A 27,933-nucleotide genomic window follows, 5' to 3' on the forward strand; every position below is an offset into this window, starting at 1 on the left:
TTACATACTTAAAAATTAAATCATTTACATGTGTACCATTTGAGAAGATACCACGTTTCATCTCCTACCAAGTTAAAAAGGAAAATTTTATATTAAACTTTGTTTCCAATATACGTGCTTTTGAAACTTGCTCAGTCTCTTATATAGAGGGAAGTCCACTTCACAGCAGTAACTTGAGATGCCAAAATGCCAGATAGAAAACTGTATTTATTATATATATAAATATGTAGATGTAATGTATAAAACATGAACTTATTACCATAGTGTTTAATAATAGCAAATTCTGCATTACCAACATGCCAATAAAAATGTTTACATGACATGTAAGTAAGAAACTTCAAACAGTCATACAAAACAGAAAATCTAATATAACTGTTTTTATGTAAAAGATAAAAGATGCTTACAACATATTGAAATCAACAAAAATTTGAAATAGAACAGTATTAAAAGTTTCCAATTCAAGATTACAGTTATTAAAAAGTTCCATGTTTCCCATATTACATACTTTAGAGCAGATACATATATCTATATAAAAAGGAATTGTCCCTACCAGTAATTCATTCTCCTTTAAAGGTTTACAAGCAGTTATTAATGGCTCCGGTCGAGCATTAAGTGAAGAAACAGGACCCGACAGTGCGGTATTACCGATTTCACCCAATTTCAGAGGACTTGTGGATAGTTTGGGTTTATCAACTAGAGAAGAAAAAAATGAACATAACTTCTTTAAAAATGCATAACAGAAGATTGAAGGCTAAAGATTTTATTTTATAAAAAAAGGCCAACCTTAAAGTGCTCTTACACACAGTTATGGTCCTACTTATGTAAGTGAAACAAGTCATAAAGTCTTGAAGGCCAACCTTAAAGTGCTCTTACACACAGTTCTGGTCCTACTTATGTAAGTGAAACAAGTCATAAAGTCTTGAAGGCCAACCTTAAAGTGCTCTTACACAGAGTCCTGGTCCTACTTATGTAAGTGAAACAAGTCATAAAGTCTTGAAGGCCAACCTTAAAGTGCTCTTACACACAGTTCTGGTCCTACTTATGTAAGTGAAACAAGTCATAAAGTCTTGAATGCCAACCTTAAAGTGCTCTTACACAGAGTCCTGGTCCTACTTATGTAAGTGAAACAAGTCATAAAGTCTTGAAGGCCAACCTTAAAGTGCTCTTACACAGAGTCCTGGTCCTACTTATGTAAGTGAAACAAGTCATAAAGTCTTGAAAAATTAAAATGAATACAATAACAAAATTATCTTTATTCACGTCACTTGTATTTTTATATCCTGTTTTCACTCACTGATATTTAGTGCAACATACCAATTGGTGGCTGTGTAGTGCTCGATGTGGGAGGTTCAGGAACACTGAAACTCCTTAAAGGGTAACCCAAGGGCCCTCTTCCAAAGGATCCATAACTCCCACTCTCATCTTCACTAGTACCACAGTCACTAGGTATGAATGTACCATTGTATGAAGGTGGGTTTGCAGATAACCTATCATAACCTGCTGATGAAGCCAGCAGTGAAGGTGTATCAGAACACGCTGAAAGTGAAACAATATTTGTAACCTAGTTCCAAGACCTTAACACACATACAACATTTTTGATAGGCTAAAAATGGCTTTGGATTGGTTAGAGTTATGCTTTGATAACAATAAGCTGAGATCACAATGACATATGTATGTATACAGGAACTAAAAAACATACTGTAATGAACTAACCCTCACATTAATTTCAAGTTTTTAATTACTTCTTTGCAGTTAAGCATATTTTGATAAGGGCTACCTGTGCTCTGCCCATCATGGGTATTGAAACCTGGTTTCTAGAAATGTGAGTCCATAGACATACTGCTATGCCACTGGGGTGGCAGCTTTAAATTAACATGGTGATTTAAAACTGTTCAGCTAGAAATATTATAAATAATAATACAGTTTAATGTTACAGGTAACATTAAGTCTTTCAAGCTATCTACAGCAAAAGTTTACATCATTAAAAATATTAACCACACATCAATATGGGGATATAGAACTTAAAGAAGCATTAGGCACACATCAATATGGAGATATACAACTTAAAACAACATCCATGGAAACATTAGCCATACATCAATATGGGGATATACAGCTTAAAACAACATCCATGGAAACATTAGCCATACATCAATATGGGGATATACAGCTTAAAACAACATCCATGGAAACATTAGCCATACATCAATATGGGGATATACAGCTTAAAACAACATCCATGGAAACATTAGCTATACATCAATATGGAAATATACAACTTAAAACATCCATGGAAACAATAGCCATACATCAATATGGAAATATACAACTTAAAACATCCATGGATACATTAGCCATACATCATTATGGAAATATACAACTTAAAGAAACATCCATGAAAAATTAGCCATACATCAATATGGAGATATACAACTTAAAGAAACATCCATGGAAACATTAGCCATACATCAATATGGGAATATACAACTTAAAACAACATCCATGGAAACATTAGCCATACATCAATATGGGGATATACAACTTAAAACAACATCCATGGAAACATTAGCCATACATCAATATGGAGATATACAACTTAAAACAACATCCATGGAAACATTAACCATACATCAATATGGGGATATGCAATTTAAAACAACATCCATGGAAACATTAGCCATACATCAATATAGGAATATACAACTTAAAACAACATCCATGGAAACATAAGCCATACATCAATATGGAGATATACAACTTAAAACAACATCCATGGAAACATTAACCATACATCAATATGGGGATATGCAATTTAAAACAACATCCATGGAAACATTAGCCATACATCAATATGGAGATATACAACTTAAAACAACATCCATGGAAACATTAGCCATACATCAATATGGGGATATACAACTTAAAACAACATCCATGGAAACATTAGCCATACTTCAATATGGGGATATACAACTTAAAGAAACATTAGCCATACATCAATAAGGGGATATAACACAAAGAAGAATTGAAATCATTTTGAAAGAAGCAAAGTTTCAGTTCTACATTGTAAATCTTTAGTAGCAGTTAAAATTTATTATTTAAATGTAGACAACATTTACCTGTCTAATTATTCAGGTTCAAAGGGACTTAGTGAATAGTGGCTTGATGTTATTTTTGTCTGCAAAATTATGTTTAATTCAATATTGTAATCATTGTAACCATGTTTTTTTATTTGTTGTTTTAAAAGTCACTTTTTCACAAGATGATAATTGTTCATTCTATGGTATTTTGTGTTCACACTGTGGGTGAATAAAAGAATTAATAGATAGAGAGCTGAAATACATTTTTATCTCTTTTAAAATGTGGAAAATGTTTTTTAGGGTTTTTGTTTCTGATAACAGGATGTAAACAGTGGACTCGCAAAACCACAGTTGAGCACAATAATCATAAACCCCACTCACTGAATAAAAACTTACCGTTCAGATTACAGTCTACAGTTAAACGTGTAGGGTTACTGTACCGATTACGTGGACAGAAAGATGGATCTTCTTCTCTGCTAACAGTATCATAATGTTGACCTAACGTTCCATTTGCAACAAGAGTAGCAGTTGTGACACCTGAGAATAAAAGATTTAGTTATACAGTAAATTATACAACTTTTTAATATTCATAACTGTATATCAACATCAGAATTAACATGGCTTGATTGTAATAGTTCTGCTTGATCCAAGATGTACAACTAAGTTTGAATTTTTATTTTTTCAAATGTAAAGGAATAATGACTAACTTTAAGACACATTCACTGTATTAGCTCCATCGCATACATTTCTTTCAATAACTTTTCAGTTCTTACCTTCTCAAATTCAAACCCATATCTATCACTAAAGATATGTTTTGTTTTCTAAAAATTAAGCACTATTATTAACATTTGGTTTCATAGCAATTGCTAATATGCTGTTATTATAACTAGAAAACACATTTAACTGTCCTAATAGTTTAATGCAAGCTAAAAAATATTTAACAGAATCTGAGGAGTAAAACATGGCACACAATTCTCACATGGAACTAATGTAAAGAATACATCAAAGACTATAGAATATAATCTCATTTGTTTGTCACTGTACTCTTGCTCTAATACGTTTAAGATATTACATACAGGTAAAACCAGAGCATTTGTCTTACTTATTAGGAGTCCTTCCTCTATATTATATATACATAAATTATACTTGTTAAGAATTAACATAGAAAACAAGAATAATAGTTTATTGTGAGTTTAATTACTGGTAAAATATATTTTGTTATTCACAAAACATAGCTTTTACAATAAATATGTTTTTAAACAGGTACGACGTTTCAACCACTAATATAATCATTATTAATATACGAGTTTTAATGGTAAAGAATGTTTCAGCATTCAAATCAACATTCAATGATCTAAACATCAAAAAATTCTTACACTTAAAGTGTATGAAAACCTAACACTAATCGTAACTATAGGAAAACTCAAAGTTCTGGCTGGGGCTTTTAAAATTAAAGTGTTATAGTTCTAGTACGACTGTGTTGTAGAATAAAACGCAGTCAAACTTACATTCTTTTGACGGAGTTTGAGAGTCAACAGGAACAGTTAATGGTTTAGCCCTTACAGCCCGATGGTGAAATGCAGAGGTATCAGTGAATTTATTGGTATTTTCCTCACCTCTACCATCTGCTATGCACATTCATTCAAAAGAAACAAGGGAAAATATACGTAAATAAGGAATGAACTAAAACGAAAAAATAGTAAATAAACTAGTCAGGAAACATAAAAGCATTCTTTCCAATGAAATAATTATAACATAAATTGTCATTAACAAAAAACATGCGTTTTAATTACAAGGATACAAAATAAGTTAATGGAAGTCTTATTTTCATTATCACATCTAAAGAACGTATGTTAAAAAATACACAGGAAGTTGTAAATAAAAACATTATCTTAAGCAGTTTTCATTTATCGGATACAAACTCAAAAGAAACAAGCAATGTTCCACCAGACAACTAATATATTCCAAAAGAAAATGATTAAAATAAGCAGTTACCTTAAAGGTAGTTATCTCCTTCTTATGTGTTAGAGTACAACAGAAATCATTTATTATTAATCCATAATGCTTCATTTTCAGTCACAAATGTAAAGTTTCCAATACAAATTAAAATTCTTAAGTAGGCAATAGTCTAAAAGGATTGGATAATTCTGAAATTAATTATTTGTTTGCACACTGTTTGTTGCCAATGGGGATTCAGTGTATTACATGTTATTGAATAACTCTGTTCGCCTGTTACGGCAATCAGTATAAAGAACAGCAGAGAAATACTTGGTGAAGTTATTTAATTGGTATGTAAGAAACCTCAGAAATGACTGGTAAATTTAACTGCAATAATGGTGGTTTGGTTTGATTTGTTTCAAATTTTGCACAAAGCTACACGAGGGCTATCTGCACTAGCCGTCCCTAATTTAGCAGTGTAAGACTAGAGGAAAGACAGCTAGTCATCACTACCCACCACAAACCCTTGGGCTACTCTTTTACCAATGAATAGTGGGATTGACTGTCATATTATAATGCCTCCACGATCGAAAGGGCAAGCATGTTTGGTGTGACGGGGATTGAAACTTGCGACCCTCAGATTAAAAGTTGAGTGCCTTAACTACCTGACCATGCTGGGCTGCAATAACGGTGGAAGTTTTGTTTACCATTCTTTGTGTGACTCCTATGTTATTAGGAGATTGTGCCCCTCCAACCCCCCAGGGTAGGGGGAACAGTAAGCTTCAGAGCTTAAAATGTAAAAATTCAGGTTTTGATTTCTAGAAGTTGTCTGAGCACAGATAATGTATTATGCACTAGCAAATCAACAAAAACCCAATCAAATTAAAGAAGAATACGATTTGGTCAATAACTTTAAAAACTTCAGAGTAAGTGTGCGTAAAAAGCGATCTGTAATTCTTAATTCTAAGAAATTATAAAGGAGATAAAATATTTCACTGTGTTTTGTTAATTATGAACCTGTTACCTAACTGCATACAGTTCTTAAATGCATTTCAGAAATGCTTTATCTATAAAATGAAATAAGCACTTAGATTTAAAAAAAATACTCTGAAGAGAAGTATACAACTTTAGATTGAATATATTGTAACCAAAAAGCATTTCCATATGAAAAACAAAAGGAAAATAAAGTTAGAAATAATAATAAAAACATTTACAATAAAACTATTTGATTGATGGCCATCATTATATTATCTTATAATTGTTGGTCATTAACCAAATATAGTATTTCGGGTTATTTTAAACCATGTTTACTTAAACTTTTATCATTTCCATAACTCAGAAAAATACATCAAATATATATATATATATATAAAATCTCAATGGCTATTAGTTCTTCCATGCTTTCAAACTGGGCAGACACAAACATGATAGTCACAAATTTGACGAACTTCCAAATTGTCTTCATCAAGAGACAAAGATATTTTTGATAAAATTCTCTGTCTTTTATTATGACTTGATTTCAAATAAATAGCACAACGTTTATTTCAGTCATTAAACATCTATTAACTTTCTTCCAGGAAAGATTGGTACTCCTGATCAGACACTATCAGGAAAAGGTATACAAATACTAACCAATGTAGCAATCTTTTCTGAGCTCTAAAGTTCCCAATATTGATTCTTCTCCTAAAACTTGAGAATTCCTTGGAATTGGAGTGGTGGTCATTGGAGCCTCAGTACCAAGTTGCTTATCTGAAGTCTTAAGTTCCATCTGATCATGATGTATCCACAAGTCAGGTGGTTTAATACCCTTGTTTTTTACTGATATTTTCCCTTCTCTGTATAAAATGAAAGTTTACTAACCTTACTATGGTCCTACATAAAATACTATGTACTATACTTTAACCTTACTATGGTCCTACATAAAATACTATGTACTATACTTTAACCTTACTATGGTCCTACATAAAATACTATGTACTATACTTTAACCTTACTACGGTCCTACATAAAATACTATGTACCATACTTTAACCTTACTACGGTCCTACATAAAATACTATGTACCATACTTTAACCCTACTACGGTCCTACATAAAATACTATGTACCATACTTTAACCTTACAATGGTCCTACATAAAATACTATGTACCATACTTTAACCTTACTATGGTCCTACATAAAATATTATGTACTATACTTTAACCTTACTATGGTCCTACATAAAATACTATGTACCATACTTTAACCTTACTATGGTCTTACATAAAATACTATGTACTATATTTAACCTTACTATGGTCCTATATAAAATGCTATGTACCATACTTTAACCTTACTATGGTCCTACATAAAATACTATGTACCATACTTTAACCTTACTATGGTCCTACATAAAATACTATGTACCATACTTTAAACCTTACTATGGTCCTACATAAAATACTATGTACTATACTTTAACCAATAATGGCTCAATTACTCCTCATTTGTTTTACTGTTTTTACTTTTATTCTTAAAAACATGATGTTTTTCTCTTGAATAATTAAGTCTATAAAGTACGCTAATTTGCTTTTCTTATCAAAGTTACTTTAGAAGAAGGCCAACAGAAACATTCTTACAGTTAGGTTATACATATATATCTAGTTACCCTTTCTTTGATCCCTTCAAAACGCAGCCATGTTGCCTTCGGCACACCATGACGCTAACAACAGTGATGAACAGCAAGGTAAATACAGAGACACAGATGATGATGATGTGTAATGTTGTGTTAGTCAACCCACTGCCAGTTTCTGAAGTTACACATAGAGAGAACAACTTTCTTAAAGTTTGAACATGAACTAAAATAAAAACAGTTCTTTATTTCCCAATTATGTTTTCCATTAAGGAAACAAAAACTGAATGAATAAATAAATGTTATATAATTATCCCCTTGTTGTTTTTTTATTAAGTCCTAATGACCTAATTTTACACTTATTAAATACTTGTCTTTAAATTTAGAGCCAAAAGTCTATAAAAAACTTGAAATGTGCCCAATTTCAGGCACTTGTTGTTCCCCCTTCTTAGGCAAGAATCCTAAAACAAAGTGGCCCATGTGCGTTGTTGGACAGTTTCCAGGTACCATACAAAACATTGTAGTAACTGAGCCAGCCAACTATGGGTGATGAAAGTCAAAAATATATTTTAAACGAATTGAATATGCCCTATTTCAGGATATTTTATCACTCTTCTCAGAGAAAAATTCCAAAACAAAATAGCCCACATACAGAATCAGAGAGTTTATAGCTACCATACCAAAAATTACAGTAATTGAATCAGCCAACTATGGGTGATGGATGTTAACACATACACAGACAGGCCAGGACTCAAGTTTGCACCATTTAGTCAATCCTAACTACTTAAGGAGGCCTGTGGGCCAACTAGAATACAATAAAAGTAATAAGCTACTCAGTTTAACAGCATGTTTTCTATTTTACTTTGTCATAAAACACACACTTTTATATTTTTCTCTTAAAACCATAGTACTGCAAGGAAGGGCTGTACACATGAACATATGGGCTAAATATTTGTTACCAATATTAATTTATTGGGAATTTCATAAATAACTGACCCCAGCAGCTTAACAGTATGTTTGTGGACTAACAATGCTAGAAACATTAATAACTAATTACATTAGCCACATTTACTCAGAACACATTTTGAAAGCTAGATACACAGATCCCTTTGACTTCTAAGTGCCACAACCTTTAAGGTCCCCAGTAGTTCTTGGGGTCACAACTCAAAGTCTCAGAACACCTGTCCTTGAGGGTTTTAACAAAGAACAAGGTCACCCAATTTTGTAGATAAACTGTGTCCAACTTTTATCAGGGTCAGAAATTTGCATCGTTTAGTTGTCTCTGACCAGTCCAGAGGTCAGTCAGTGGACCTTGTCATCCTTCACTATTTTTTCTTCCTAAAACAACAACTGTGTTTTTGTCTCATAATAGTGTCTTCTTTATGTTAATCTTCCAGATGAAGTCTTCCTGGGGATCCCTGGCTTGTTTTTAAACGTTTTGAGGAAATTCCTATGACATGTAAAATGAAAAGGAGGTTCCTGGAATGTGTAAATGACCCCAACAAAGTGTGATGAACATTACCATCTCAATGAAAGGATACTTTTACTTACACGTAAACTAGTAATATCAAGTTACGTTATTTCCCTACTGTGTTTGTCTGGTTTACTACATACATTCCAAGATTGATATAATGTAAAAACTGTCAAAGAGTTCTATTTTAATGTTACACACACACATATTTGTAATTGTGTCTTGCTTTAAAATTTTCATGTCTTCAATTAATATAATTACTGTATGTGTGTGTGCATGTTTATTCTTAAATTAGACCAGTTATAAATATAATGATTTTCAAACCTTGACATAGTCACACCCATATAATGCATCATTTGTTCAGTAAAATTTGGTAGGTAAAAAAAAACAACAGTTAAATTGTCAAAATCCTAACACAGACATTCTAGTTATTTTAAAAACAAACTGATATTAAAACAATAAATGCTTGGGAACCACTCTATTAAGGTGTATCTAATATTAGCAAAATATAGAAATATGAACAATGGCATCACATTACCTTGGATTTTTGCACCTACTGCGTGTACTTTGCCTGTTAATTGTTTTGAAAGGAAAACAAAGTTTGTTAGATTTAAAATTTAAAAAATAGTTTAATGAAAAAAATTCACTTTTTAAAAGTAAAATAAACAAAATATAACCTAAAGGTTTAAAAAGTCACATGTAGTATATATGGGTACAAATATTAATTCTACCAGGTTATTTTCTGTTAAATATATAGTTTTGTGCTTCCATTTTCTTTAAAATACAAATTTTTACTAATAAAAAACAATACTTGATTTGGAAACAAATAAAGATTACTACTAACTTTTATCTGTGACAAAGATCACTTCTGGAGAAAATGGACCATAGCCTTTGTTGTTGCGTGCTTGTATTTTGAAATAATAGGTTGTAGCTGCAGTAAGTCCTTTAAGTGTTGTTGTCATTTTATCTCCAACAACACCTTCCACAACCCAGTTAATATCTTTTTGTGTGTTATCAGTTGTGTAAAAGATGACATATCCTTCAAAATAACACAAATTATCAAAATTTACAAACGTGAAGATAAACAAGTTTAATTAGGTTCTTTTTCTTTGCTGTTATTAAGATCTGTATAGCTTAAAACAGCATTAAGATTACATAATTGTCAGACCATGAATTACAGACTTAAGAAATGCATCGTATTTTATTCTAAAACATACTAACTTATTCTTAAAACTGTTTTTCATAAATAAATTAGAAAAGTTAACAATTTATAAAGTGTTGTTTACTTCACAAAATAGTTAAATATAATGACTTGTAACACAAAGACCACCAAAACAAGCATAACTGGCTTGTATTATAAAATACATTATGACTTTCCTTAATTTCAAACTACAATACAGTATCTAACCTTAATTCTACTTATATCAGTAACAACAAATTACCTTTACTCAAATATATTTTGTTATAATTCATTCTAGTGTTAATTCCAAGGTCTGACGTAACAGTGTTTTAGTGTTAATTCCAAGGTTTGGCGTAACAGTATTCTAGTGTTAATTCCAAGGTCTGACGTAACAGTATTCTAGTGTTAATTCCAAGGTCTGACGTAACAGTATTCTAGTGTTAATTCCAAGGTCTGACGTAACAGTATTCTAGTGTTAATTCCAAGGTCTGACGTAACAGTATTCTAGTGTTAATTCCAAGGTCTGACGTAAGAGTATTCTAGTGTTAATTCCAAGGTCTGACGTAACAGTGTTCTAGTGTTAATTCCAAGGTTTGGCGTAACAGTGTTCTAGTGTTAATTCCAAGGTCTGACGTAACAGTATTCTAGTGTTAATTCCAAGGTCTGACGTAACAGTATTCTAGTGTTAATTCCAAGGTCTGACGTAACAGTATTCTAGTGTTAATTCCAAGGTCTGACGTAACAGTATTCTAGTGTTAATTCCAAGGTCTGACGTAACAGTATTCAGAAGTGTTTTTCTAATGATATTAAAAAAAAGTTTGGCAAACAATTTTTCATGGACACATAGAAATACCAAAATGTTTACACAAAAATGTTCACATAATATGCCATAAAAAAAAACATGTCTTAGTTCTTCTGTACATTTTGTCACCTAATGGAACAATGTTAAACAAAAATAATTAATTGTCATATTAATTATACCCGTAATAAGTCCGTTTGGCTGCTTTGGAGGCTGCCAGTGGAGATTCACTACTGAAGATTCATCTTCAGAAGGTACAAGTGTCAGATCTCGTGGTGGTGAAGAGGGAGCTTGAAGGAAAATAATGAACAAAAATATTTATATGTTTTTATGTTGTTTCATAAAGATGACAAAATCCTTTGCAAACTATTAATACTTACAGCTAGTACTGTGCTTAAAATTAGCCCCTGCCAACTATTGTACAATCAAAACACATGCTTATTAAAAAACCAGAAAATCGTGTGCATTTCCACCAAATGTTAACTTTTGATTCTTGATGACAAGAAACCCACTTGAAATGTATCTCAGAATGTATCTTTTACTGATAAGGAGAGAAAAACGTTTCAACCTTCCCAGATCATCTTTAGGTTAAGAAAGATCCAATCAGGTAAAGTTTAACTAGCTTGTATTATCAAATACATTATGATTTTCCTTAATTTCAAACTACAATACAAGAAAGATCCAATCAGTTAAAGTTTAATTGGCTTGTATTATCAAATACACTATGATTTTCCTTAATTTCAAACTACAATACAAGAAAGATCCAATCATGTAAAGTTTAATTGGCTTGTATTATCAAATACATTATGATTTCCCTTAATTTCAAAGTACAATACAAGAAAGATCCAATCAGTGAAATTTTAACTGGCTTGTATTATCAAATACGATCATGTGAAAAAGTTAGGACACCCTATGAAAGCCTTTATATTTTTGTAACATTTTTGGATATACAGATATTTAATCTCAATTTTAACAATACTGAGAGATTATAGGAATATAACTAAACGATTAAAACTGAAAAAAACACTTTTCAAGATCTTCTGTAAATGTAATTCTACAAAAATGCATATTCTAACTGAGGAAAAAGTTAGGACACCCTACCCCCTAATAGCTAGTGTTACCCCCTTTGGCTGAAATAACGGCAGTGAGACGCTTCTTATAGCCATCTACCAGTTTCTGACTTCGGTCTGAAGAAAGTTTGCCCCACTCCTCAATGCAACATTCTTTCAGCTGCGAGATGTTTGAGGGGTTTCTTGCATGTACAGCCCGTTTCAAGTCACCCCACAGTATCTCAATGGAATTAAGGTCTGGGCTTTGACTTGGCCATTCCAAGACTCTCCATTTCTTAGTTTTCAGTCAGTCCTTGGTGGATGTACTGGTATGTTTTGGGTCATTGTAGTGTTGCTGGGTCCAGTTCTGCTTCAGCTTTAATTTTCTTACAGATGTTCTCACATGATCCTCAAGCACCCTCTGATACACAGTAGAATTCATGGTGGATTCTATGACTGTGAACTGTCCAGGTCCTGCTGCAACAAAGCAGCCCCAAACCATGACACTTCCACCTCCATGCTTCACAGCTGGTACGAGGTTCTTTTCCTGGAATGCTGTATTTGGTTTACACCAAACACGTCCTCTGTTATGATGTCCAAATAATTCAATTTTGGACTCATCTGTCCAAAGAGCATTATTCCAGAAGTCCTGGTCTTTGTCTTCATTTTCTCTGGCAAACTTCAGTCTGGCCTTGATGTTTCACTTAGAGAGCAAAGGTTTCCTCCTTGCACACCTCCCATGCAAGTTAAACTTGTGCAGTCTCTTTCTGATTGTAGAGACATGCACTTTCACATCAACAGAGCCTGCTGTAGGTCCCGTGATGACATGTTAGAGTGTTTGGAGACCTCTTTTAGCATCTTGCAGTCTGCTCTCGGGGTGATCTTGCTTGGACGACCAGACATGGGTATGTTGGCAGTTGTTTTAAAATCCCTCCACTTGTTGACTATTTTCCGAACAGTGGAATGGCTGATTTCAAAATCTTTTGGGATCTTTTTAAATCCCTTACCAGACTCATAAGCTGTTACAATTTTCTTTCGGAAGGCCTCAGGCAGCTCTTTTGCTCTCACCATGGTGCTCACTCTCACTTCAACGGTCAGGAGCACACCAAACTAAATGTCTGAGGTTTAAATAGGGCAAGCCTCATTCAAAATGCTGAGTAACGATCTTCTAATCATGTGCACCTGGTGTGATACACCTGTGTGTGAGTTGAGCCATTTTAAGTGGGAATAAATTTGGGGGTGTCTTAACTTTATCCTCAGTTAGAATATGCATTTTTGTAGAATTACATTTACAGAAGATCTTGAAAAGTGTTTTCTTCAGTTTTAATTGTTTAGTTATATTTCTATAATCTCTCACTATTGTTAAAATTGAGATTAAATATCTATATATCCAAAAATACACAGGCTTACATAGGGTGTCATAATTTTTTCACATGACTGTACACTATGATTTTCCTTAATTTCAAACTACAATACAAGAAAGATCTTAACATGAAGATGACCTAGGAAGGTCGAAACTTTGTTCTCTCCTTATCAATAAGTGTTAATACCCCTACCATCTGTTCTGAGATACATACAAACATTAACTTTGCTTAGAGAACCATCTGTTGAATAAGACCTGTTGGAGTTTTCCTTTCAGAAATTACTTCATTTTTTTAATCTCTATGTAATCGTACATTAATAACAGTAATTACAGGTGACACGTAGTACATTAATAACAGTAATTATAAGTGTCACGTAGAACATTAATAACAGTAATTACAGGTGACACGTAGTACATTAATAACAGTAATTATAAGTGTCACGTAGAACATTAATAACAGTAATTACAGGTGACATGTAGTACATTAAGAGTAATTACAGGTGTCACATGGTACATTAATAACAGTAATTACAGGTGACACATAGTACATTAAGAGTAATTACAGGTGTCACATAGCACATTAATAACAGCAATTACAGGTAACACGTAGCACATTAATAACAGCAATTACAGGTGACACGTAGCACATTAATAACAGCAATTACAGGTGACACGCAGCACATTAATAATAGCAATTACAGGTGAAACGCAGCACATTAATAACAACAATTACAGGTGACACGTAGCACATTAATAACAGTAATTATAGGAGACACGTAATGGTTTCAACAGGATTTTGGAATAAAATATATTTGAAGACCAAAGTCTTTAATCCATATTTAAAAACTACCACAATATATTGTTTAGTTTTTTTAGAATGTTCAACAGCATCTTTCTATCTCTTCAAGCTTCTTTAAAGTACCTAAAGTAAATCTTTATCTGATACAAGAATAAAGAAGTGTCATCTTCCAACATATTTCAAAACATGGGTGGATGTAGTTTTTTAAGAATGAATCAAACACAACCACCTAAAGGAATGCATTTAATTTCAGAGTTTTGTTCTACAAAATGGAGTAGCCTTTCTTTTACTGGTTTATACACACCTGCTTCTTGTGTGGTGTTAAAGGCACTCATACTCCAGGTGCTTTCTTGTTGACCTAAGACCACCTTTACAGAAAATTCATACTGTGTGTTGGGCTTTAGATCATCAATCATACAATTGAGGTCAGTGGAGTTGTAAAACTGGGGCTTCGAATGGGCTTCATAACTAAAAGGAGTGTAACGAACAGTGTAGAACCTGCTGTCTGTAATAATCTGGTTCTGAGTAAGAGTTGTGTCAGTCCAGTAGAGCACAACGGTTGTAGAAGACAGCACAACAGCTTTCAAACCCACAGGTGGCAACACTGGGACCAGTGGTTCAGGTGCTGTTCCAATGCAATGACATTATTAGTCAATATTTACTTTCATAATAAAGCTATGAAAACATAGTTTTTAGTAGATTTGATAAGTGTTTTTAATACTTTTTAAACCTAATTAAAAGATATCTACACTCAGCTACAAAAACAGCACATTATTCCTTTACACTGTCTAATAAACCACAGTTTCTACTCACATGAATTAATAATAACCTTCATTTGAACAGACTTTTAAAATATTTCACAATCCTCATTACAAGATCACTAAAATAATTAATTTTAACTCTCTTTCATGCAGAGTTATATAACTGTTTATAAGCTTCATATAATAAACATTTGAAGTAGTCTGATTAGGTGATTTACTTTGCAAAAAAAAAGGGACTTTGTGAAAATGTTGACACAAACAGGGGAACATCTAATATTTAAATAAAGACTTGTTTGCATGAGATGAAGCCATAAGCACCAACTAATACTGTTCAAAAGTTCAAATACTGAATTATTGTCAAAAAGCAACTTTAGTATTCTTGGTCAATCACCATTGATTGTCACAGCCAAAACAGCCATTGATGTCTCTATGACTGACTCCCAAGTTAAGGGTTAAAAACTACATGAATTAAGTGGCTAGAAAATACATGACACCTGAGGCCTTTTGTGTTAAAACACGCCAACTAGAAAATACATGGCACGTGAGACCTTTTGTGTTCAAACACGCCAGCTAGAAAATACATGACACCTGAGGCCTTTTGTGTTAAAACACGCCAACTAGAAAATACATGGCATGTGAGACCTTTTGTGTTCAAACACGCCAGCTAGAAAATACATGACACCTGAGGCCTTTTGTGTTAAAACACGCCAACTAGAAAATACATGGCTCGTGAGACCTTTTGTGTTCAAACACGCCAGCTAGAAAATACATGACACCTGAGGCCTTTTGTGTTAAAACACGCCAGCTAGAAAATAGATGGCACGTGAGACCTTTTGTGTTAAAACATGCCACTGCTAGTCTTTTGAGTTACATCTATTAAAAGAACAGTAAACTCTCAAATTTCAAATTTATTAAATAAACATTCCCATAACAGTTGCATTACTTAATAAAAACTAACATAACATTAACCTCAGCTAATTTCTTTTCTTCTTTTACAATTCTGTTTTTACAAAGAAATATTCTTCACATTTAAACTAATTTTGGATGTTTAGTAGTTAAACTTGTTTGTATTCATAGGACGTTTAGTAGTTAAACTTGTTTGTATTCATAGGACGTTTAGTAGTTAAACTTGTTTGTATTCATAGGACATTTAGTAGTTAAACTTGTTTGTATTCATAAGACGTTTAGTAGTTAAACTTGTTTGTATTCATAGGACGTTTAGTAGTTAAACTTGTTTGTATTCATAGGACGTTTAGTAGTTAAACTTATTTGTATTCATAAAAAATAAAAATACTTCAGTCATATGTATACTTTTTTATTTTCAGTCGCATAGCCTAACGAGAAACAAAGAAAGAAATAATAAAAAGAATGAATTACGTCCTTACTATGGTGCTAGGTGACCTTTTCACTAAAAAATCTATTCCTATGAATTTACAAACAGAGAAAAAACTAATTTAACTTATAGATCATGATTGGTAGTTTACCCCACGAAAAATCCAGAACAACTAACTTGGATCAACAAAGTATTAATACTATGAATTCAACAAATACAATTTAGTAAGCTAAGTATTATTACATATGCAAATAGCAACATCATTTTTAATTTCAAGCTAGATAATTTATCTAAAATAACCAAAAATTAAATGTACTTGTTCTGCTCATTTTTAGGAAGGTCTGTAATAAAAGATTATTTTTAACTTCTCAATTCTTACTGCTTCTAACAAGTGTCCTCACTGTTTCGTAAACTGGTCTGCCATCACCCACTTGGTTAAATGCTCTAAGACTGATTACGTACTCTGATGATGGTTCTGAAAATGAAAACATCTTTTAGTAGGTATAGTAGAGGGTGAAAAAAAGTGAATATACAATTAATACTAAATAAATCATTATGAAGACAACTGAATCCAACCTAATTATTGTTTGTTTCAGAGTAACAGTTAGAAACTAACTACACATATTCACTTTCTTTGCACTGTATAAAGCACTGATACTTAACTAAAGCATGCAGTTTGTTACAGTTAACCCTTATAAAAAGTTGTTTAACTAGGAGTACACTAAAGCACCATACGGTATATCCTATAAAAGTAGGAACACGTTTCTTCTATATGATTACCATATTACAGTACCACAAAATTCCTACAAGATTTACATAAATCTTATAGAACTGGATTTTACATTTTATATAGGTTATTGTATAGTAGTATTTCCAGAATATTGTACAATAATTCAATAAGACAATGTGCTAGAAAAAATCCTTTACGACATCGTGCCCTAATATATTAATGTGCTTCAATTCATTAAAGGACCTCCTATTTATAGAAACGTTGTTTGAAACTTATGTATGCTTTCCATCAACACTTCTTAGTCAGTTATAGATGTTAATATACAAATATAACTTTGTGTATCAAATCAAACAGAGGAAAGGCACAATCAACTTACTTTACATCTGAACTAAATCAATACATAAATTACTTGTGAAACTTAAATAAGATATATATCCACTTACGGAGATATTCAATTGTGTAATGCTGCTGCTTTCCATTGAGAACTTTGGTGTAGACATCAGGAAACCCAACTCCCCAGCCAATAGTGTAACCTCGTATCATGATGTTTTGATTGCGAGGAGGAGTCCAACTAACAAATATTGAAGTAGAACTTGGTCTCGCTCTGAGACTTTTAGGTCGATCAGGAACAACAGATTCTGTTGAAAACAGATTAATACAACAGCTAGGGCTAGCCAACTTATACAGTTAAATGATAAAGATTTTTAAAAGTACATCCAGTTAAGCACGTGAATTTTCTGAAATGTTTAAGCTGTGAACTAATAGGTACCAACTTTTTTTTTAATATTTATCTGTATTAAATATGTAATTAATAATACTGTTTTATCATGAATTATCCTGGTATTAACAGGATTCTCACTGAGAAACAGAATATCAAAGCTATTTGAGGAATATGTGCACCAGCAACCACCAAGTTTGAAGTGACAACCATCCAACACCAACTCTTAAGCTACTCTTACTTGACAAATAAGTAGGATTTTGACCATTAATCTTATAATGTACTCACAGTCCTTTACGAAAATGGCACGGTTGTTATCATTTATTTTTAGTAATGGAATGCAAACTACAGAATCTCATATCTACAGTCTAACCTATTAATCCCTGTCAATAAGGAAACTTCTTATACAAAAGTGAGACAGGTTCGATACATAACCTTCCTCACTTTGCTAAGCCTACAAAAGTCATTATGTAAATGGTAAACGTTAGCCTAATTCACTATCTATTTACAATTATAATTTCTAATTCTTTGAATTCATTCCTTCTCAAATTTTCAATTTTCCATAAAACAATATACATGGAACATTATATATTTTATGTTTTAGACAATGTTTATGTCTCTTAAAATATATCAAAAAATAATATATATTAATCAAATATATAATGCAAACATCATACCATAATGAAACTCTTGCTTATATGATACTGAAAAAACTTTATTACGTGATGTGCAGCCCTCAACTTCATGAAATTTTTATTCTGTGTGCATGTAGATTTCATTTAGATTTGTAATAAGGATCATCATTTTTCCATTTATTTCCATTTTCCATCACAAAGAACTTTATTTTTCTCCATTTGAAAGTACATAAAAAATTGGACAGTTGAATTTGCTGCAATAGTGGAGACAAATGAACGAAAAGAGGTTGTAAGGATATTTGACAGAGTTATAAAATGATGAATATCATCAAAAACAGTTCCGTTTTTTCAAATATCTACCAAGTATTCAAGCAAAAAACCTGCCATTTGTAGCTAGAAATTGAGAAAAACTTGGACAAATGTTGTCAAAGTAGTGCTATTTGTTTACAAACATGCAGATGTGATGTCATGAATCCATCACATGTGGATCTAACTGTTTTTCACAAGTTACAAAGTGATGAATAACATCAGAAACAGTTATGATATCACAGAACGTCATTTATGATTCTTCGATGGTACATTTCGAGATTTAAGAAAAAGGTTTAATTTTACATTCTACTGAATACGATCTTTCTCAAAACATTCAACACGACCTATTTATTTAGTCTGTAGATATAGTTGATAGTTTTGTCTTATATTATACAAAATACATGATCAGTGTCATTACTGATGAAACATAAAGGTTAATTTACCTACATCTACGGCAGAGTGAGGGAGAAATCTATCATAGTTGGTTGCAAGTCCAGATAACATCAACATCTGACATGAAAATGAGCAACTCCCTGCCTACCACTCAAATCATTGTTAAGTAACATAAAGTGAAAGATAAAACAAACAATGTAAGATGAGCAACTCCCTGCCTACCACTCAAATCATTGTTAAGTAACATAAAGTGAAAGATAAAACAAACAATGTAAGATGAGCAACTCCCTGCCTACCACTCAAATCATTGTTAAGTAACATAAAGTGAAAGATAAAACAAACAATGTAAGATGAGCAACTCCCTGCCTACCACTCAAATCATTGTTAAGTAACATAAAGTGAAAGATAAAACAAACAATGTAAGATGAGCAACTCCCTGCCTACCACTCAAATCATTGTTAAGTAACATAAAGTGAAAGATAAAACAAACAATGTAAGATGAGCAACTCCTGCCTACCACTCAAATCATTGTTAAGTAACATAAAGTGAAAGATAAAACAAACAATGTAAGATGAGCAACTCCCTGCCTACCACTCAAATCATTGTTAAGTAACATAAAGTGAAAGATAAAACAAACAATGTAAGATGAGCAACTCCCTGCCTACCACTCAAATCATTGTTAAGTAACATAAAGTGAAAGATAAAACAAACAATGTAAGATGAGCAACTCCCTGCCTACCACTCAAATCATTGTTAAGTAACATAAAGTGAAAGATAAAACAAACAATGTAAGATGAGCAACTCCCTGTCTACCACTCAAATCATTGTTAAGTAACATAAAGTGAAAGATAAAACAAACAATGTAAGATGAGCAACTCCCTGCCTACCACTCAAATCATTGTTAAGTAACATAAAGTGAAAGATAAAACAAACAATGTAAGATGAGCAACTCCTTGCCTACCACTCAAATCATTGTTAAGTAACATAAAGTGAAAGATAAAACAAACAATGTAAGATGAGCAACTCCTGCCTACCACTCAAATCATTGTTAAGTAACATAAAGTGAAAGATAAAACAAACAATGTAAGATGAGCAACTCCCTGCCTACCACTCAAATCATTGTTAAGTAACATAAAGTGAAAGATAAAACAAACAATGTAAGATGAGCAACTCCCTGCCTACCACTCAAATCATTGTTAAGTAACATAAAGTGAAAGATAAAACAAACAATGTAAGATGAGCAACTCCCTGCCTACCACTCAAATCATTGTTAAGTAACATAAAGTGAAAGATAAAACAAACAATGTAAGATGAGCAACTCCCTGCCTACCACTCAAATCATTGTTAAGTAACATAAAGTGAAAGATAAAACAAACAATGTAAGATGAGCAACTCCTTGCCTACCACTCAAATCATTGTTAAGTAACATAAAGTGAAAGATAAAACAAACAATGTAAGATGAGCAACTCCCTGTCTACCACTCAAATCATTGTTAAGTAACATAAAGTGAAAGATAAAACAAACAATGTAAGATGAGCAACTCCCTGTCTACCACTCAAATCATTGTTAAGTAACATAAAGTGAAAGATAAAACAAACAATGTAAGATGAGCAACTCCCTGTCTACCACTCAAATCATTGTTAAGTAACATAAAGTGAAAGATAAAACAAACAATGTAAGATGAGCAACTCCCTGCCTACCACTCAAATCATTGTTAAGTAACATAAAGTGAAAGATAAAACAAACAATGTAAGATGAGCAACTCCCTGCCTACCACTCAAATCATTGTTAAGTAACATAAAGTGAAAGATAAAACAAACAATGTAAGATGAGCAACTCCCTGCCTACCACTCAAATCATTGTTAAGTAACATAAAGTGAAAGATAAAACAAACAATGTAAGATGAGCAACTCCTGCCTACCACTCAAATCATTGTTAAGTAACATAAAGTGAAAGATAAAACAAACAATGTAAGATGAGCAACTCCCTGCCTACCACTCAAATCATTGTTAAGTAACATAAAGTGAAAGATAAAACAAACAATGTAAGATGAGCAACTCCCTGCCTACCACTCAAATCATTGTTAAGTAACATAAAGTGAAAGATAAAACAAACAATGTAAGATGAGCAACTCCCTGCCTACCACTCAAATCATTGTTAAGTAACATAAAGTGAAAGATAAAACAAACAATGTAAGATGAGCAACTCCCTGCCTACCACTCAAATCATTGTTAAGTAACATAAAGTGAAAGATAAAACAAACAATGTAAGATGAGCAACTCCCTGCCTACCACTCAAATCATTGTTAAGTAACATAAAGTGAAAGATAAAACAAACAATGTAAGATGAGCAACTCCCTGCCTACCACTCAAATCATTGTTAAGTAACATAAAGTGAAAGATAAAACAAACAATGTAAGATGAGCAACTCCCTGCCTACCACTCAAATCATTGTTAAGTAACATAAAGTGAAAGATAAAACAAACAATGTAAGATGAGCAACTCCCTGCCTACCACTCAAATCATTGTTAAGTAACATAAAGTGAAAGATAAAACAAACAATGTAAGATGAGCAACTCCCTGCCTACCACTCAAATCATTGTTAAGTAACATAAAGTGAAAGATAAAACAAACAATGTAAGATGAGCAACTCCCTGCCTACCACTCAAATCATTGTTAAGTAACATAAAGTGAAAGATAAAACAAACAATGTAAGATGAGCAACTCCCTGCCTACCACTCAAATCATTGTTAAGTAACATAAAGTGAAAGATAAAACAAACAATGTAAGATGAGCAACTCCCTGCCTACCACTCAAATCATTGTTAAGTAACATAAAGTGAAAGATAAAACAAACAATGTAAGATGAGCAACTCCCTGCCTACCACTCAAATCATTGTTAAGTAACATAAAGTGAAAGATAAAACAAACAATGTAAGATGAGCAACTCCCTGCCTACCACTCAAATCATTGTTAAGTAACATAAAGTGAAAGATAAAACAAACAATGTAAGATGAGCAACTCCCTGCCTACCACTCAAATCATTGTTAAGTAACATAAAGTGAAAGATAAAACAAACAATGTAAGATGAGCAACTCCCTGCCTACCACTCAAATCATTGTTAAGTAACATAAAGTGAAAGATAAAACAAACAATGTAAGATGAGCAACTCCCTGCCTACCACTCAAATCATTGTTAAGTAACATAAAGTGAAAGATAAAACAAACAATGTAAGATGAGCAACTCCCTGCCTACCACTCAAATCATTGTTAAGTAACATAAAGTGAAAGATAAAACAAACAATGTAAGATGAGCAACTCCCTGCCTACCACTCAAATCATTGTTAAGTAACATAAAGTGAAAGATAAAACAAACAATGTAAGATGAGCAACTCCCTGCCTACCACTCAAATCATTGTTAAGTAACATAAAGTGAAAGATAAAACAAACAATGTAAGATGAGCAACTCCCTGCCTACCACTCAAATCATTGTTAAGTAACATAAAGTGAAAGATAAAACAAACAATGTAAGATGAGCAACTCCCTGCCTACCACTCAAATCATTGTTAAGTAACATAAAGTGAAAGATAAAACAAACAATGTAAGATGAGCAACTCCCTGCCTACCACTCAAATCATTGTTAAGTAACATAAAGTGAAAGATAAAACAAACAATGTAAGATGAGCAACTCCCTGCCTACCACTCAAATCATTGTTAAGTAACATAAAGTGAAAGATAAAACAAACAATGTAAGATGAGCAACTCCCTGCCTACCACTCAAATCATTGTTAAGTAACATAAAGTGAAAGATAAAACAAACAATGTAAGATGAGCAACTCCCTGCCTACCACTCAAATCATTGTTAAGTAACATAAAGTGAAAGATAAAACAAACAATGTAAGATGAGCAACTCCCTGCCTACCACTCAAATCATTGTTAAGTAACATAAAGTGAAAGATAAAACAAACAATGTAAGATGAGCAACTCCCTGCCTACCACTCAAATCATTGTTAAGTAACATAAAGTGAAAGATAAAACAAACAATGTAAGATGAGCAACTCCCTGTCTACCACTCAAATCATTGTTAAGTAACATAAAGTGAAAGATAAAACAAACAATGTAAGATGAGCAACTCCCTGCCTACCACTCAAATCATTGTTAAGTAACATAAAGTGAAAGATAAAACAAACAATGTAAGATGAGCAACTCCCTGTCTACCACTCAAATCATTGTTAAGTAACATAAAGTGAAAGATAAAACAAACAATGTAAGATGAGCAACTCCCTGCCTACCACTCAAATCATTGTTAAGTAACATAAAGTGAAAGATAAAACAAACAATGTAAGATGAGCAACTCCCTGCCTACCACTCAAATCATTGTTAAGTAACATAAAGTGAAAGATAAAACAAACAATGTAAGATGAGCAACTCCCTGCCTACCACTCAAATCATTGTTAAGTAACATAAAGTGAAAGATAAAACAAACAATGTAAGATGAGCAACTCCCTGCCTACCACTCAAATCATTGTTAAGTAACATAAAGTGAAAGATAAAACAAACAATGTAAGATGAGCAACTCCCTGCCTACCACTCAAATCATTGTTAAGTAACATAAAGTGAAAGATAAAACAAACAATGTAAGATGAGCAACTCCCTGCCTACCACTCAAATCATTGTTAAGTAACATAAAGTGAAAGATAAAACAAACAATGTAAGATGAGCAACTCCCTGCCTACCACTCAAATCATTGTTAAGTAACATAAAGTGAAAGATAAAACAAACAATGTAAGATGAGCAACTGAGCAACCCTGCCTACCACTCAAATCATTGTTAAGTAACATAAAGTGAAAGATAAAACAAACAATGTAAGATGAGCAACTCCCTGCCTACCACTCAAATCATTGTTAAGTAACATAAAGTGAAAGATAAAACAAACAATGTAAGATGAGCAACTCCCCTGCCTACCACTCAAATCATTGTTAAGTAACATAAAGTGAAAGGTAAAACAAACAATGTAAGATGAGCAACTCCCTGCCTACCACTCAAATCATTGTTAAGTAACATAAAGTGAAAGATAAAACAAACAATGTAAGATGAGCAACTCCCTGCCTACCACTCAAATCATTGTTAAGTAACATAAAGTGAAAGATAAAACAAACAATGTAAGATGAGCAACTCCCTGCCTACCACTCAAATCATTGTTAAGTAACATAAAGTGAAAGATAAAACAAACAATGTAAGATGAGCAACTCCCTGCCTACCACTCAAATCATTGTTAAGTAACATAAAGTGAAAGATAAAACAAACAATGTAAGAGAAACAGCATTTTAAACATTCTTTACTTTATTTATTACGTTTATATTGTCTTTGTTTCATGTGATTTATTGTACCCTTCCAACATGTATCCTTCCTTGAGAAAAATCACACTCCTGAAAACAGTATTTTTCAGGACTTTAAAAAAATAAAACACAAAGTGAACACCACCAAATGAATGGTGTATGATAAGGTAAGATGCAAGCTTTTAAGGCTCTAGGTAAGTATTACCATTAATTAACATATTTCTTACGCACGTTGTTCACCAATAGCTAATTAAATGCCTTTTGTCTCTGGCACGTTTTTGTCTTTGTATAAAAAAATAATTCAACACAGATTACTGTACAAGGATGCGAATAACCACCATACACTGTCACCCCTACCAACTGTTGGCACCCCAAGTAAACAACTGTACAAGGATGCGAATAGCCACCATACACTGTCATCCCTATCAACTGCTGGCACCCCAAGTGAGCACTGGCACCATGGGTAATCTGCTAGTGAAGGCAATCCATGAATACCAATATTTCAAAAACTGACTTCTTACAATAACTTACTTAGAAATCAAAAGAGTGAAATTCTTTCACAAAAAATCTCTCCATTTTACAATAAAAAATTAACAAAACATGAAATACAATCCATTAGGAACATTGGGACAATCATTAACTCTGAAGAGTAAAATATGATATTACTGAACAACAGTTTTCTTGAAATCAACATAAAAACCAAAAAAACTGACAGTTGTCTTACCATCAAGATCACTCTCATACAAGTCAAAAGTAAACCACTGTGTTGGTGGTCCACTGCCATTAACTGAAAGTGCAGCAATCTTGACACTATAGTGACCACCTTGTTCCAAGCCTAAATATAAGGATAAAAACTAATATTTAAATTAATTAGGTTAGAAGAAAAGAAATGGCTGAAAACAAAGCAAATGTTAAAAATTATTTTTAAAAAATAATAATTTAACAAGATACATATTTTTTATAAGATGAGTATTAATGTCTACCAGAATGTTGTGAAATATTTCTTAGAAAATAAACACTGTTAATTATAACTGTCAAACTAAACAAATGTTAAGATATTATAGTAAGTATAAAACCAAACCAACTACTAAACTAAAACATTGTAGCAGTAACATAAATTAGGCTAAAATGAGCTAAGAACCTAAAAATGATCATAAAACCTTTCTAAAGTGGAAATATTAAAATATATATAAATATACATTCAGTACTGGTCAGATATTTACATAATTTATGTCCTTTTCAAAGTGAAGTTCACTGAAATGTTACATTGTCGTCAAGAAGTGTCACAATTAAGACTTTCAACTTTTCTTTGTTTGTTTTAAATTTCTCACAAAGTTTCTCAAGAGTTATCTGAGCTAGCTGTCCCTAATATAGCAGTGTAAAACTAGAGGGAAGGCAGCTAGTCATCACCACTCACTGCCAACTCTTGGGCTACTCTTTTACCAACAAATAGTGGGATTGACCATCACATTATAATGCTCCCACAGCAAAAGGGTGAGCATGTTTGGTGTGACAGGGATTTGAACCTGCAACTTTCGAATTACGAGTCAAGTGCCTTAACCACCTGGCCATGTCAAGGCTGTTTTTCCTTTGTAGACATTCCTTGATTAGCTCTTTTAGATGTGTTCATCTCATATTAGTTCCCAAGTTTAAACCCTAGTGGCAACAATATTGTGCATCATACAAATTATAACTGAAATATTTCCCAACATTGTGATAGTATGAAGAACACTCAAATTGTTTTTAAAGTAAACTCATAAGTACCTGACTGTTACCTGAAGCAAAAACAATGGAATTATTGAAGCTCACACATAATAAATCTGTATAATGGTTAAAGACTTACTTGATACTATGAGATGAATTCTAACCTACCAGAGGTACTGTACTTTTAATATATCTACTCTTATTTTCATACTAATTTCCAAAATTTATTCAATTTAAAGTTTAGAAATAATCAAGTTAAGATACCTTTATTTTCAGTAAGTAGAGTGAGAAGGGATCAGATTTTAAGTTCAGCACACTTGTAAGATACTGTAAATATCAAGAAGCATTCTGTCTACCCCTTATGTTACACATAGCAGCATCAATTGATGATAGCTGCCATTTAAGGGTTAAACACATAAACCTATAATATCCTCTTGTAACACACAAATAATATTTTTCAATACAGATTATTTCAATAACTATATAAAATATAAATCTTTCTGGATTTAAGATTAACTAGACACTTCCCCTGTAAAACTACACAGAAAATTAATTGAGTCGTGTTCAACTACTGTACAGGGACTTGGCCAGAACTACACTTTATCAAACACAAGAGGATCTTCTCCTCAATACAAAACAAAAACAACACTTTACTCTTTACCCTGGCTATACCCGTGCTATGTACTAACTTGTTATGGCATACAGCCTCCCGTTTCCACCAGATGTTATGGTTTCACCTCGCTGACTTCCACTAACTTTGAAACATTATGTACTAACCTGTTATGGCATACAGTCTCCTGTTTTAATCAGAAGTTATGGTTTCACCTCGCTGACTTCTACTAACTTTGAAACATTATGTACTAACCTGTTATGGCATACAGCATCCTGTTTCAATCAAAAGTTATGGTTTCACCTCGCTGACTTCCACTAACTTTGAAACATTATGTACTAACCTGTTATGGCATACAGCCTTCTGTTTTAATCAGAAGTTATGGTTTCACCTCACTGACTTCCACTAACTTTGAAACATTATGTACTAAACTGTTATAGCATACAGCCTTCTGTTTCAATCAGAAGTTATGGTTTCACCTCGCTGACTTCCACTAACTTTGAAACATTATGTACTAACCTGTTATGGCATACAGCCTCCTGTTTCCACCAGCAGTTATGGTTTCACCTCACTGACTTCCACTAACTTTGAAACATTATGTACTAACCTGTTATGGCATACAGCATCCTGTTTCAATCAAAAGTTATGGTTTCACCTCGCCGACTTCCACTAACTTTGAAACATTATGTACTAACCTGTTATGGCATACAGCCTCCTGTTTCGACCAGAAGTTATGGTTTCACCTCGCCGACTTCCACTAACTTTGAAACATTATGTACTAACCTGTTATGGCATACAGCCTCCTGTTTCCACCAGCAGTTATGGTTTCACCTCGCCGACTTCCACTAACTTTGAAACATTATGTACCAACCTGTTATGGCATACAGCCTCCTGTTTCCATCAGTAGTTATGGTTTCACCTCGCCGACTTCCACGAACTTTGTAACGAATTTTATAACCAGTTATAATTCCATTATGAGATTCCTTTGGTGGAGGTTCCCAACGAACTATTAAGCTCTTCAAAGTAAAAAGGAATAAAAGAATGTCAGGCTGAGAAATTAAAGTGAAAACCTCTTTTCAGATTACATCTGACATAAGGAAAATATCCAATATT

General features: G+C 32.8%; 1 protein-coding gene across 1 annotated transcript in view; it reads right to left on the reverse strand.

Annotated features, from left to right (window-relative positions):
* Positions 1-27,933, reverse strand: part of LOC143237438 (neogenin-like) — a 51,522-nt gene that overhangs the window by 2,391 nt on the left and 21,198 nt on the right. Inside the window, exons 11-24 of the mRNA XM_076476685.1 lie at positions 27,692-27,836; positions 25,231-25,341; positions 17,559-17,753; positions 16,765-16,860; positions 14,596-14,916; positions 11,263-11,370; positions 9,946-10,140; positions 9,640-9,672; positions 7,667-7,808; positions 6,651-6,853; positions 4,589-4,705; positions 3,477-3,617; positions 1,315-1,536; positions 551-693 (exon numbers count right to left, since the gene is read on the reverse strand). Of these exons, the coding sequence (XP_076332800.1) occupies positions 551-693; positions 1,315-1,536; positions 3,477-3,617; positions 4,589-4,705; positions 6,651-6,853; positions 7,667-7,808; positions 9,640-9,672; positions 9,946-10,140; positions 11,263-11,370; positions 14,596-14,916; positions 16,765-16,860; positions 17,559-17,753; positions 25,231-25,341; positions 27,692-27,836 (2,172 nt within the window). The remainder of the gene's footprint in view (positions 1-550; positions 694-1,314; positions 1,537-3,476; positions 3,618-4,588; positions 4,706-6,650; positions 6,854-7,666; positions 7,809-9,639; positions 9,673-9,945; positions 10,141-11,262; positions 11,371-14,595; positions 14,917-16,764; positions 16,861-17,558; positions 17,754-25,230; positions 25,342-27,691; positions 27,837-27,933) is intronic.

Source organism: Tachypleus tridentatus, chromosome 2, assembly GCF_004210375.1.
Source record: "Tachypleus tridentatus isolate NWPU-2018 chromosome 2, ASM421037v1, whole genome shotgun sequence".
NCBI classification, from domain to species: domain Eukaryota; kingdom Metazoa; phylum Arthropoda; class Merostomata; order Xiphosura; family Limulidae; genus Tachypleus; species Tachypleus tridentatus.